The sequence below is a fragment of the Larus michahellis genome, chromosome 10, assembly GCF_964199755.1.
Source record: "Larus michahellis chromosome 10, bLarMic1.1, whole genome shotgun sequence".
NCBI lineage: Eukaryota > Metazoa > Chordata > Aves > Charadriiformes > Laridae > Larus > Larus michahellis.
This window is the reverse complement of record NC_133905.1, coordinates 15,945,097-15,958,854: the sequence shown is the minus strand read 5'-3', so window position 1 is coordinate 15,958,854 and position 13,758 is coordinate 15,945,097. Positions and strand designations below refer to the sequence as shown.

General features: G+C 47.7%; 1 protein-coding gene across 4 annotated transcripts in view; it reads left to right on the top strand.

Annotated features, from left to right (window-relative positions):
• The first annotated feature begins 7,016 nt into the window (after nucleotides 1-7,016).
• RAD18 (RAD18 E3 ubiquitin protein ligase) overlaps nucleotides 7,017-13,758 on the top strand; it is a 61,522-nt gene continuing 54,780 nt past the window's right edge. The window contains exons 1-5 of one of the 4 annotated variants that reach the window (XM_074602995.1): nucleotides 7,157-7,177; nucleotides 7,603-7,684; nucleotides 8,075-8,156; nucleotides 11,714-11,775; nucleotides 13,250-13,320. In XM_074602995.1, coding sequence (XP_074459096.1) covers nucleotides 8,084-8,156; nucleotides 11,714-11,775; nucleotides 13,250-13,320 — 206 coding nt within the window. In that variant the 5' untranslated portion in view covers nucleotides 7,157-7,177; nucleotides 7,603-7,684; nucleotides 8,075-8,083. Of the gene's footprint in view, nucleotides 7,178-7,602; nucleotides 7,685-8,074; nucleotides 8,157-11,713; nucleotides 11,776-13,249; nucleotides 13,321-13,758 lie in introns of all 4 variants that reach the window. The other 3 variants (XM_074602994.1, XM_074602993.1, XM_074602996.1) reach the window with 3 other exon arrangements.

The window sequence follows — 13,758 nt, the reverse complement described above, 5'->3', positions numbered from 1 at the left end:
GCTCTAGCTTGCCCAGCTCTCAGCTCTCCGAGGAAAGGATGGAAACACAGAATGAAATGCCCCAGGAGTGTCAGAGGTGCCTGGACTCTGCTTGTGCAGCTCCCTGAGGGCGAAGCACCCAGAACAGTGATTTTTTTTGGTCAGGTTAGTCCACTGAACCAAATAGCATCAAAGATGTGGGATGGAAGTATTTCCTGACAGCCACTGCAAGGAAACGAGTACGTAACATTCACAAAGCTTAACTTTCCGTTGTGCCCCACTACTTCAAAGCTTAATTACACCATTTAGAGGACATCAGATGGATGGCAGGAGCAGACGGCAGCATTACCTTGCCCTGCAGAACAGCCCCTTCTCTGTCTCTGCCATGCTAAACAGCCTGTTTGGTCAATGCCCCTTGCCAAGCGGGTGGTATAGGAAGAACTAAACTATTTAATCAACAGTTAGAGGCTGTAAACATTGAGTGAAAAGGCTTGTAATTTTTGGTCTAACACATTATCTCATTGCAAGTCTTCCATTACTTTCAGAAGGCATTTCATCTACTGCTTGTTTAAAAACAGGAGGTGCACCTATGAGAAATGCCTGCGGAGCTGGAGGCCTTTCTGTGGCTTGTGCCTTTTCATTCCCTTGCCCTGTGCTGAAAGGACAAGCGTTTGCCAGAAACGCTGATAATGGGAAACGTTCCTGGCTCGTTCCTGTCCAGCACAACAAGCTCCTCGGAGCTGAACGTCCACTGCCGCGGGGCTGACTCCCCCACGCCGCTCAGGCGGTCCCGGATTCGGCTGCTTGTGCCACCGTCGTGCTACAAACCCGTGTTTTTCCCAGGTGAAAAGCACCGCATGAGCTCATTTTCTGTTCACTAAGGACAAAGCACCTCAAATTCACGCTAATGTACGTCGACCTCTGGATTTGCTATTTATGTATTTACTTGCTTTTGTTTTTTACCTTTGCTTTCTTTAATTTAAAAAAAGCTTGAGCAAGGTCTTTTATACCAATGTAGGCACATCTTACTGCATGCTGTGCTTCACTACATGCTGTTCTTAGCTAAAATACCCAGCAGTTAAACGGCGCACACACTGGACAGCCGGTCCTTTCCTTGTGGTGGTGGCCATCCCGGCACTGCCGAATGCCGCCTGCCCACACTGACTCGTTCCATGCCCCCTCCGGTCTCTGATCCCATCAGCTGCTGTCAGCCAAGCAGCACTTGGCATCGCTGGCTGACGGGCAACGTCTGGGCCGAGTACTAAAGCTCAGTACCATGAAAAATCCTTGAAGCAGAAATGTGAACTTTCGTCAGTGCCTCCTGTCCCTGAAAAGGACAGGAAAGAAAGCAATTCTGCATAATCTTGTTAGACTAATGCTGTTATTTTTAATGAACCGTTTCAGACTCTGAAATAAGAAGGGGAAAAAGAATAAAATTTCCTGCTTCTGCTAGCTCTTTCTGTCTCGGAAAAGAGAACTTTGGCACAAGCGCTAGACATTTGCTAGGAATTAGATGCTGACAGTGAGCATCGGAATGTCCCAGTTTTCCTGCCTGTGAAAACGGAAAATGCTCTCTCTGTTGTAGGAATATTAAGAGGATAAATACACCGATATTGGCACAATCCTTCAAATATTTACATCCTGGTCTCTTGAGGTGCTAGCACACTGTGGTCTGCACCAGCTCCTGGGCAGGTCACAGAAAAGCGACTGTATGCCCCGGGAACACGCGCAGGAAGCACCGAGCGTGGCTGTGCCCGCGGGAGTTGTGTTCCTACCCCATCCCAGGCCAGTGCTAACGCTGAGTACCCTACTGTGGTATGTGGGAGAAGAGAGGGATTTAGCTTTGTGAAATAATACCATACTTCCAGAGTGAACTTTTCAGTGAAGTAATTTATATGTCTCATTTGAACTGTTCTCGTCAGCTTCATGCCTGAGAAGTCTGTCTGCATTTTTTTTCTAATAGTCAATAGCAGTTCTTAAATGACGATCTGGGTAATAGGGACTATTATGAGAAGATTAAGGCAGACAAATTGAGTACACTCTAGAGAGACTTTTGATCCCAGCTTTACATACTTCTTTCCATACAAAACTCTAACAGCAGACCTTTTAAGAAGCGCTGGTAGCGTGCTTCGAAAGGGAGGGTCTGAAATAGCACTGCGGCTCTCAGCCAGAGTTACTCTGCTGACTGCTGATGCTGATGCTGTATCGCCAAATATCATCAAAAATGAGACGGTGAGCGGCAAGTCCCTCCTGTGCTTTGTTCACCCCAAGCTTGCTCCTGGGCGCCTTCCTGCGGCTCCTCACCTGCCCCGCTGCCCCCAGGACCCGCTGCCTGGGCTCCGCTGCACCCAGCCTTCGCTGGGGGTGGGGAAATGATGAGATTTCTATTGCTTCTGGCGTCCTGAAAGGTCTGATTTAGAGGGAAGGAGCCTGCAAACAGATTCCTGATGTGGAAAAAAACGTGTTTAGTGCTACCAGTTACTAATGCAGTAAATGTCACAGCTAGATTACGTTTTACTTAAAGCATAAAACTAGGGTAGAAACGCCTAACTGGACATTGAAAATTCACCCCTCTACCTCCAGCAATGACTCTGTGTAAACCCCCTGTGTTTGAACCCCCATGACTTGCTAAATGACAGAGGTTGTACGTATTGATTAAAATAGATATTTATATATTTGTAGCACATAATCTCGACTGCTTACAAAACTTTGGAAGTAGAAACAAGACAATATGTAAATCACTGATACGTTCAGGTAGTATCGTTTTATAGCTAAAACTATTCATTAGGAAAAGATGATGCCAGTTGATGTGCCGGCTGTCACGTAAGTAACCTCTGACACTGCAGAGTAAGCTCCCGCTGCGGTGCTGAGCCCACGGCTGCCCCCCAGGCTGTTACATGCTGCCCCTCTGCCACGCTGCCGCAGGCATTTGTCCGGTGCCTTCGGGACAGTCCAGGAAAGAACGAGGAAAGCTCTTTGGACAAGCGCTGGGTCGTAGCTACATTTCTGGGCCAAACCTTGTCTTGGTTAACTTGTGTTGGCCTGATGGGCTGCTCAGGCTATCTGCGCTGGCAGACGGCACATCTGAAACGCTGTTATTTTGGTTGGCGCAGGGAATATTTAGTTCAGATTGCTGTTGAAAGGATTGCTTTGACAGGGACTCTGCATCATCCCGTCTCAAGAGTTAGTACTTCATGGTGGGATTTTTTTGTTCTAAAATTCTCAACATCAGACTAACTTTAGTCATGTAGAAATCAATAAATTACTGCCAACTTTAACATAAGGGCAGAGTTAGGTCGATGTTAAATGTTTTTGAACAATCTTACTCATGGTATTTAGGCTCGTCTTTTTAGCTGGGAATGGCGTGATGAGAAACTTTCCACTGCTTTAAATGTTAAGGAATCTCTGAAAATATTTAGAAACAATCAATTCAAAATGTTCTATGGTTTGGGTTTGGGTTTTTTTTTTTTTTGAAGTACAGTATGTTCTTTTGCAGATTTTCCTCCAATCTACATGCTCGTGTTCCAGAGGCTTGTTTCCATGGTGCACGTGTATTTCTATCACAGAGTATGTCCCGTGACACATACACGAGAGGCAGATCTTGGTGTGTTTTGTTTTAAGAGCAAGCTACTAGGGGCAGCTGAAGATGAGCCGTTTGCCTGTCGGTGCACAGAGAAAAACAGCAGTTCTGTACGGAGCACTGGAGCACCATGTGGGAACAAGCGCTTTTTACATTATTAAGTTGTGCGCAACCAGCTGGGAACTATGTAAAACTCCACTTAAATATTTTCTTTGTCTCAACAGTACATACGAAAATAAGTAGCTTTTGGAGATTTGCTTCGTGTCGGGCTACACCACCTCCTGCTAAGCTTTTCCATACGTTTCTCTCCGCTAACAGAACAGGGCAACAAGCTCACAGAAATGCAGGTTGGTAGCTATTGGTATTTTAATTTAAGTGAATATTTGAGAGGGTTGGGAGGAGTGTATATGTTCCCCGTTCTGCTGTTCTGCGTATAATAACAAGTTGTAACTTGGCAGATCAGCAAAATAAACCCGTTCAGTACTGCTGCACCAAAGTCCAAAGTGCCAATAAACCAGCGGGAAGCATTCCTACGGAGAAGGATAACTGTCCTCACTCTGCGGGAGCCCGGGGTTTAAATCTGCTCCCTGGGGCACATCATGCTGGAGCAGGCGGGAGCCTTTTGCCTGACCAGATCCTCCCGCAGCCCAGTACAGCTGGAGGGGTGGGAGAGGCTTCCCAGTGCCTGTGCCCTCGCCGGGAGAGCCGTGTCCCGCAGGAAAAATGCTCGCCAGTAACCACGCTCTTTTTGCCACCAAGGCTGGGGGGCTCTGCCAGACAGAGCTCCCACTGAAATGTCCTGTGCTGCGTCTAATGGAGGACTGCCCCTCCCCAGGGTGAGACCCCGGCTGAGACGGCCCCCAGCTCTGTCCTTGCCACCCCGCATCGTGTCTCTCCAGATCCCTGGCAGAGGGCCACTGCCGAGCAGAGGCACTGCAGGACGGCTCTGCTAAACGCTGCCCGTGAGACGGAGCGACCCGCGGCCCTGAGCTCATCCCTCCTGCCAGATAAGGGGTAATTTGGCCATGCTGCCTAAGAGGGTGCATGCTCTCTTTTTTGGTATGATGGAGAAGGATTCAGGTGAAAGCACAGGTTTTCCAGTTTTTTTTTGCTACAGTGCTTTTACCGTGGAAATAGTTTAAGTTGCTTTTTAATCAGCAGCAGCCTGTGTGGATGGTGCTTGGGCGTAAACTCATTGCCCTTTGCTATTCATCAGGCTACCAAAATAAAAAATAAATATGTTGCTGTAGTAATGAAACCCTCGTGTCCATTCCTGGGGAGGATGAGTTAATTGCCAAGCAATAAGCTCATGTCAGAAAGTGTGTGAACCTGGAACGAGATCTGTAGAATGCAGAAGGGAAGAGAAAGAACAGAAAATTGAAAAAGAACCGTAAAAGACTGGTACATTAAATTTTCACAGCTTGCAGAGAAAGCAGAAGAAATGGATTCCTTAAGGTGAAAAGAATGGGTGCTTAATTGGCAATGAAATTATTCTGTAAATTCTAGCTCTTTTGGCAAGCGTCAGACAGTAATCAGATCCATTCAAATATATAAATTCAGACAGTCATAATGCATAAGGCCAGCAGAGACCATTATGAGTGTTTCTTCTGACCTTCTCCACCTTGTGGGTCATGGAGTGCCTTTTATATATATATATATATATATATATATATGTGAATTACTGAGTGCCAGTTCACAGAGCTTGACTTTATTTTAACTGATTCGAAAATCAGACTACCACAAATTAGGAGTAAAACCATGGAAATGACACTGTTACAAAAGCTCATCTTACAGGAAAAATCAAGCATGCGTGTGCATGGTTTTTGGATAACAGCACATTTGAGTCACCAGCAGCTACAGAAGTGACGTGCTTAAAACAAACCTGTGAAATGAAGGAGGCAAAGTGAGGCATTATTGTTCTGCAGACTAATATATAAAATAGTTAAGTGTATGCACTGTGTGTCCGTGTGTGTAAAAAACTCTGCTACAACAAATTTAATTCCAGCAGGAATATTTGTAGCTGCGTGCAGAGCAGAGTGGAGTGCCTGCAAGGGGACTGACATTGTTCGGTGTGCACCGTGTGCCGTGGGCACTACCTGAGCAGCGGCGGCGGAGCCTTGGTGCAGGTCTCAGTAAATGCCTGGCTTCTGAAATTTGGATTGCACCCACACGGTGCAATTTGTTTTGCATTTTTATCCTACGTGACTTTGGCTATGTGCTAAGTTCCCCAAAACTGCCTGGCAGTTATTAAACCTTCTGAAACCACATCGGCAGTACTCAGCCATGATCACCTGCCATATTTTTTTGTTTGTTTGTTTTTCATCCATAAGACAGTGTATTTTTAGCCTGGGTTTTGTGATGTCCCCTCTGTGGAAATCAAAGAGCCGGGTCTGGCTGTGCCCAGGACAGCGGTGATGGCGATGATGCCCATTTCCACGGCAACCCAGCACAGCCCTGTGCACGCTGAGCAGAAGGTCGTTCCCATAGCAAAGGGCTGACGCGCACCTGTACTGAGAGACGCAAACAGCACCAGCCGTGACAGGGAGGCGGGGGAGCAGGTTAACTGCAGAGGGGAAGTTACGTAGGGGACTGTTTCTCCAAATCTCATTGGCACAGTCTTAGATGTTTTTTAAATGAGCGTGTCCTGGAAGATACGGGTGAAGACTCTCACATCTAGCTTATGGGATCACATCTCATTTGTCACCTGAGCAAACAACCCATCACTGCGGTTGACAATTTTATGGCATCCATGGGCTGTCCGTGGGAGATCAACGAACACGAGGAATGCCTCGGAATCAGTGCCATTACAGAAATGCACAGAAAGCACTGCCGTCCCCAGCTGCTTTGGGGATGTCCGTGCTACGAGGTGACTTCCACGGGTGCATTAAAAAGGGGAAAGTATTGAAAATGCCCAGTAGGTGATGCATTTGGTGCTGAAAAATCAGTTAATAGTCACCCATAGGATTTTAAATTTTCCCAAGGCGTTTAATTAGAAAATGAAACTGAACATATTCCAGGTGTGACAGGAGGAGCTCACCGCTTCACAAGGCCCCTCAGGCTCAGGGAGAAGCTCCTGCTCTGGGGAGGGGCCGTGTCCCCCGCGCCGCGCCCCGAGGCCGAGCACAGCCGCTGTCACCCGCTGCCGGTGCCACCCGCGTGGGGCGGCGGCGCCAGGGTCCGCGCCGAGGCCCTCGCCTTCCTCCCTCCTCCGGGCAGCGAGGGGCCACGGGCCCGGCGGGCTCGGCCTGCCCCTGCTCGGGCCGCCCGCTCGGCGGGGCCGGGCTGCCCCGGGAGGGCGGTTACGGGGGACAGGGGCTGTTGGGATTAACGGAACGGCCCGGGCGCACGCCGATAAGCGAGCAGCTCCGGTGGAGACGAAGGGGGCGCCGGCCTGACCCCTCCCCGGGCGGCCCCGGCCCCGCGGCCCGGACTACAGCTCCCGGCGGCCGCCGCGCCGCCGGAAGCGCGGCCCGGTGCCGGCGCGCAGGGCTCAGCGCGGGGGATTCGGACTCGCTGCGGGTCAGGTCGGGCGTGAGGCGAGAGCCGGGCCGGGCCGCCATGGCCCTGGCGCTGCCGGTGTCCGAGCCGCTGTGGCCGGCCAGCTTGTCCCCGCTGAAGGTGCGTGAGGCGCGGCGGGGCCTGCAGCCGGCGCGGCGGGAGGGAAGGAGGGAGGGAGGGTGAGATGGCGGTCGGGGCGTCAGCGGGGCAGCGTCCCGCGGGGTGTCCCGGCCCCGGGCGGAGCCGCCCTGGCCCCACAGCCCGCGCTGCTCACCGCTGCTCTCCGCGGCTCTCCGTGGCGGCGGGCGAGGGCCCGGCCCGCTCCTCCGGGCCTGGCCGTGCCCCGGCGGGCCCGAGCTGCCCTGGGGCGGCCGCCGCTCCTGTGGGGCTGCGGGCGAACGCCCGGACGCTGAATCCGCCCTCGCCTGCTGCGGGGGATTTCCTAACCCGCGCTGTGCGGGGACATCAGCGACAGCGTGCGAGCGAGCCGGCCGCGTACCGTGTCCCACCGCGGGCCGTTCGGTGACCCCGGCTTCCCGTTGCAGGCAGTGGATGACCTGTTGCGGTGTGGGATCTGCTTTGATTACTTCAGCATCGCCATGATCATCCCTCAGTGTTCGCATAACTGTAAGTAGGGCGGCGGGAGCGCGGCTGCTCGGCACGCTGGCAGGGCTGCCCGCCCGTTGCTTGCTCTTGCGGGACTCGTCCCATCCCGTACTTGCTGCGGGAGTGCTGACCGCGTACGCTGACCGCAAAACTGGTCCGTCCTTTTCGTTGTAAGTCTGTGCCGCCTGTTCCGTCATTAATGTATCTTATGGCGGGTCAGTTCAATACATCACTGTTGCCTTGGTGGTTGCAGTTTAAATTTACTTGAGTTGTAATAAAAATTGCTTGAGCAGGAGCCAAGGTAAGTGGGTCAATAAAGGGGTGGTGAGATCATTCTTCCCTCTGTCCTGTGACTGTGTGGAATTTAGAATTAACGTATTTCATGCAAGTGCAGCTTGCCTTACGTTCCAGGTGGCTGTGATGGGAGTGTGTCGTGGCCTGCAACTCCGTTTAAGCCTGACTTGTCATTCAGTTGGCAGATTAAGGCAGACAGGTAGGGCTGAAGAAGGTGCACTCAAATTTTGAGTGAATGATTTGGTCTTCATACATCTTTCCCAGGAAATGCAAGATTGGAGAATGACCTTGTGGGTGCCCTATGGGCTGGCTTGCGCCTTAGCTGAATGACAGAAAACTACTGAAAGATGCCTTCGAAAGAGTTTAGAGTTTCAGAGACAAGTCATCATTTGACCATTTATTATTCACTGGCATGTAGAGCAGAGGTTACCGATCCTTTATTTCAATTAGAGAACATGTAGCTTCTCTACTCGCAGCTTAGCCAGTGAGGCCCTTTGCCTCTCAGGAGCTCTTTTGGATGAAAGCTGATAAGCAGCCAGCAACCTTTCCTCGTGCAGTTACGGTCGCAACCTTCTGACAACACAAACACATGTTGTCTGGATTAATGCACTTAAACGCCACCTATTCCTACATTTCTTCATCTAAATATCTTTCATAACATCTTGAGGGCGGAACAAAATGCAAAGCTGTATGGCAGAGAGCATTAAGTGTTATGAGGTAAAATTTTCCATGCTGCTCAGTCTGCCCCAGGCTGATAGCTGCTGGAACGTGGCAGCGGAGCGGTTTACTGAAAGTCAGATTAGGGCGAAGTACATCGCCTTTTCTCACGTTAAAATAAATGCTTATAATTGTTTTTTTCAGAAACTATAGTACTTCCTTTTCCGTACATTAAGGAGGACATTGTAGTTTGGCAATGAAATGTAGTTTGGCTTGGCAAAACTATCACCATTGAAAACAGCATATTTATGGTGGGGCACATTGGAAATTCTCTGGAGTAGCTGGTGTTCCAGCCTGCCTGTGATACGTCTGGGTTCAGAGGCCCTTAACTTCAGAAACAATCTGTCTCCCTTCTTTTTTTTTTTATCAGATTACACATTTAATTTCTCCCCGCAAATTGCATCAACCTTAAGTTTTCTACAGTAAATCAAGATTTCTTGAAATACTTTCTACTTGGTTGTCTTTGTGTTCTTCAGATTTTATCTCTAGATGCAGAATAGATGTGCCGTTCACGTTTCTTTCACATACTAAAAGCGTCTGAAGATGGCATCTCCTGTGATACGAACATCTCACTGGGGGCAGAGGGAATTGCGGCCCTGAGATTTCTGAAACTTTCAGTCCAAGAGGACAAACTCATTCTATTCAAGCCAAGATAGTGTAAGAGTTTATCGCTGCCAGGTCTGCTTCCCGTGGGCATAGCCGCTGGCATGGGGGTGTTAATATGCTGCTCTCCTGAGGAGCCCAGGCAGCTGGGACCAGCCAGGGCTGGTGGCAGGCGGTGGTTGAGGGTCTCTCAGCTCTGCATTTGGCTGCCTCCGCTGTCAGGGCTGGCCCCGGTGAAGCAGCAGCTGGAGTGGGAGCCCTTACTGCAGGCACAGCTCGGCACGAGCACAGCCCTGCAAGCCCTGCTCTGGGCCAGCGTAGCTCGGAAGGTGGGCGGGGGCACCTGGGTCTGTTTGACTTATTCATAGAAACTGGCTGTAGCTGTTGGGGGGAGCTCTTTTTTGTCACCCAGGATTTTCCATTCTTTAAATCTGTATTGTAATGACTACTATGCTTCCAGCTAAGCAGGTTTCAGAATTGCTCACTCACTTAAAAAAACAGCTGTGGTCTTTGATGTGTGATGTGTAAGTTGTGGCATTACTGACTTTTCTCATGCCAGGCTTGTTTTATTCCTCTTTCTTCTCACAACCTCGCTGCTTCCAGTTTAAAGTCAATAGAGACTGCTATTTGCTGGCAGTGATTTTTTTATGCTTTCACTCTGTCATTGTCATTAAGCATCCAATGTTGGTTCTCAGATTAAATTAATACTTTGAGATTTTCTTTTCTCTCTACTGAAATACAGTGCTGTGGATGAGTCTTATAACTAGTTTGGTAGATGCGGTTTTACAGGTGAGTATGGTCTGTCTGTGCAGATGGAAGCAAACTTTGTGACACCACTTAATTCTTGGTGTTTGTGCCATCTACAGTAGACAGACACTGATTTGTTCCCCCAGGAATGGCAGGGTGAGACCTGGGCCGCGGTGGGGCTTTCTCCCATAGGAAGAGGAGGCGAGTGGGAGAGAAGGGACTGGGGACAGAGAATTGTGAGGCCATCGTCTTCTCTGCATGGCCCAGAGCCAGCCCTAGGCACAAACTTTAAGGCTAAGAGCTTATGTGATTTATCATCCCTGAACACGCTTCAGCTGCCCTGGCTCCGAGCAGTGATGGCTGCGAACATCGGTCAGTCCCATCGCTTACTGAAGGTGACTGGCTGTCGGATGTTGGGAGGCTAGATCTGCAAGTTGATTCATATTCATCCGGTTAAAATTTTTTTTTATGGATTTCTCCACCCCCATATCACATCTTACTACATAATGTAATTTTTGAGTATTTAGATAGATTTGCAGTTTTAAGTGTTGAATTAGTGCATTAATGCTCCTGCTGCTTTTTAGACCCCTTCATAGAGGGTCTTTGAAATATACGTTATGTACCTGTTGCCAAGTGTGATAAGCGCTGAGACTCTGACCAGTAATGATCTAGTAAGTGAATGTTTGTTTTGCTGGAGAGTGATGAAACTTTTTCTGTCTTGAAGTGGTTATGAAATCTCATAGACAAGTAGAGAAAGTAGAATAACTTCGGGAATTTACTGCCACAAAATGAAGCTCATGGCATATTTCACCAGAGAGTCTATTGAAGCATCCTGAAAGGGGGCTCCAGGAAAGCTGGGGAGGGACTTGTCATCAGGGAGTGGAGCGACAGGAGGAGGGGGAATGGGTTTAAACTGGAAGAGGGGAGGTTTAGATGAGATCTGAGGAAGAAATTCTCTGCTGTGAGGGTGGTGAGCCCCTGGCCCAGGTTGCCCAGAGAAGCTGTGGCTGCCCCATCCCTGGAGGGGCTCAAGGCCAGGTTGGACGGGGCTTGGAGCAGCCTGGTCTGGTGGGAGGTGTCCCTGCCCAGGGCAGGGGGTGGCACTGGGTGGGCTTTAAGGTCCCTTCCAACCCAAACCATTCTATGATACAACTTGCTTTTCCTGGGAAACATTTAAGCTGTCTCTCAGCATTCCAGTGCTGTTTCCCATCCTTTTTAGCTTTTTCCCTCAACAACAGGTTGGTATTGTTTTGGAAAGGGAAAGAAACACCTGGGAAAAAGAGAGGATAGAGAGTTTGTCTGGGGCTATGCAGGAAGATGAAAGTGATCCTACAGTAGTCATGTCAAAAAAACCAACCCAGTGCTGGGGGAGTGAGCAGTGCAAGCACACCACTTTTAGTGGTGGTAGCAGACTAAGGTTTTCTTGTCTTGCGTTAAAGAAACAAATGTAAACATCTGCTTTTGACAGACGGACTGAGATTAAATGTTGAAAGATGCTTGCATAAAATACGGATTTTTATTTTTTTTGCTACAATGGCAATCTTTAATTCTATGGAAAAACTATGTATTTTCAATTTGCGTATTGTGGAATAGCTTGCATATATTGTACAAAAAGAAAATATACTAATAAGGATGCTAAAGTGCATTTGGAAGAATGCCTTTTAAAAATTATGTATTTCCTTTTTCCAGATTGCTCACTTTGTATACGCAAGTTTTTGTCCTACAAAACTCAGTGCCCAACATGCTGTGTGGTAAGTGGTTTTCTCTTCCTCAGCTTGTTTTTTTGTTTGTTTGTTTTTTTTTTTTTTTTGGCAAATCTCAGGAGCCTCACTCCCTTTGGACTATGCTAAATAATTCTAGTCGTATATTACCCCCTTTCTTTTTGGTGAGCAGCTCTTTGGGCGAAGCATGGTGCTCTTACAACTGGAATTCTCCTGTTTCAGAGCTACTCTTCTGTCAGCACCGGCAGAAGTAGATGGAAGATCAAACCTAGGTTTTGGCTCAGAGCTGTGTATACAATCTGTTGCGAAAGATTTAACATTGCCTCTTAATTTGTTAAAACACACCGTCATTTAAAATATGAGTGCTGAAATTTAAGCACTTAAATTTTCCGTGATTGAGTGGCCTCACTTCATCTTTCAAGGAGTTTTTAGAAGTGTCTGCAGACCGCCTAGTCCTAAAACTCACTGACTGTACGGGGAAGCCTTTCTGGGGACGAGAGGACCGTGTTATGCACCAGGGAGAGGAGGCGTTTGCCATGAGAATTAGGTTAAGTGTGAAAAGCACTAGAGGAAAGTTTGGCCTGCGCTGCAGGTGGGTGATTATTACAATCTGACTTGAAGGCCTTTTTTCATTAAGAAACACAGAATCCAATTTATTCTAAACTTTAATCTAACTTTTCATCTTAAGCCCACTGGGCTTTATTGAACTCCTAAAAATGGTAGGCTGCCTAAAAACAATGAATGGCGCTTCAGGAATATTGGCAAAATAGAAGTAATATTCTTCTGTGTTTCTAAAGCGTGAACCGGTCTAGATTTTTCAAGTCTGGAAAACAGATCTGTTTGTAGCTTTGCCAGTTTTTAAACATTCAAACAAGTGCAGACTACTTGGTGGAGTACATTTTACTACTGCCTTCTTAAAAATCACAGGTATTGATATGAGGAAGACTAATAAAAGCTTTGTAAAAAAGAGCAGAGAGAGACAGCCAGAGAGATAAAAATCAGAAATTGTTTAAAAAGAATGAATTGAATGGAGAAAGCCATCTCATAATTCATATTTTCATTCCATAATCAGAAGATTAACATTTCCCCTCATCCGTTTTCATGCCTTGTTGCTTGAGGTTCTTATCACATTCATGGGACCCTTGGTTTGGTTTTCAAGATAATTAGAACTGTGCTACAATAAAGCATTGTGGAAGATTGGGTACACTGGATTTTGTTGCTTTAGCTTTATCCTTCGTTTTCATCTATTACGTGCCATTTTCCAGACTTAGAGTTCTCAGGCAGTTATTTTAGTTTGAGGTATTTTTCAGGAAAAAAATTTTTTCAGGAAAAAAGATGTATGCATCTTCATTCACATAGCAATTTAGCAGGGGGTAGCTGAGGCATTGATCCAAGAAACAAATTATTGATCACTTGAACATTTTCTGGGTACTCATTTTCACTGCACTTGAATGTCTATTGTGTTATTTTCTTTTTTCTTTTTCTTTCTTTCCTTTTCTAATAGGCAGTCTCCGAATCGGACCTGAAAAACAACCGGGCTTTAGATGAACTAGTGAAGAGCTTTAATTCTGCAAGGTATACTGTAATTTTATGAATACTCTCTCTGGTTTGGCAGCTGGCAAGGCAGGTGGGACTGACTGTGTGTGAGCAGGCTAGGAGTCCTTGCAGAGGGGCAGGGAGAGGATTGAGTGGGGGAAAAAATATGTGGTGTCACAGAAGTGTTGTCAAAGACAAACGTTTGTGCTTTTCTGGCTGGAGGTTACTGTCCACTCAGGTGATGTGTGGAGGTTGGGTAAGCTTATTTTGTTTTGCTTCTGGTTAGCTGCCGTGTGAGTTACAGCCTCTTCCAGCACGTAGGAAGTCAAGCAGATGTGTCAGGATTCTACAGGGAAAATAATGGTGATAAAGATTTTCTAAGATCCTTCCTACGTGTGCAGGGGAAATCCTGAACAGAAGGATTTTGTCCAGTGGAAATGGCTCACTTGCAAGAGAATTCTCTTGGTGAAGTCATTG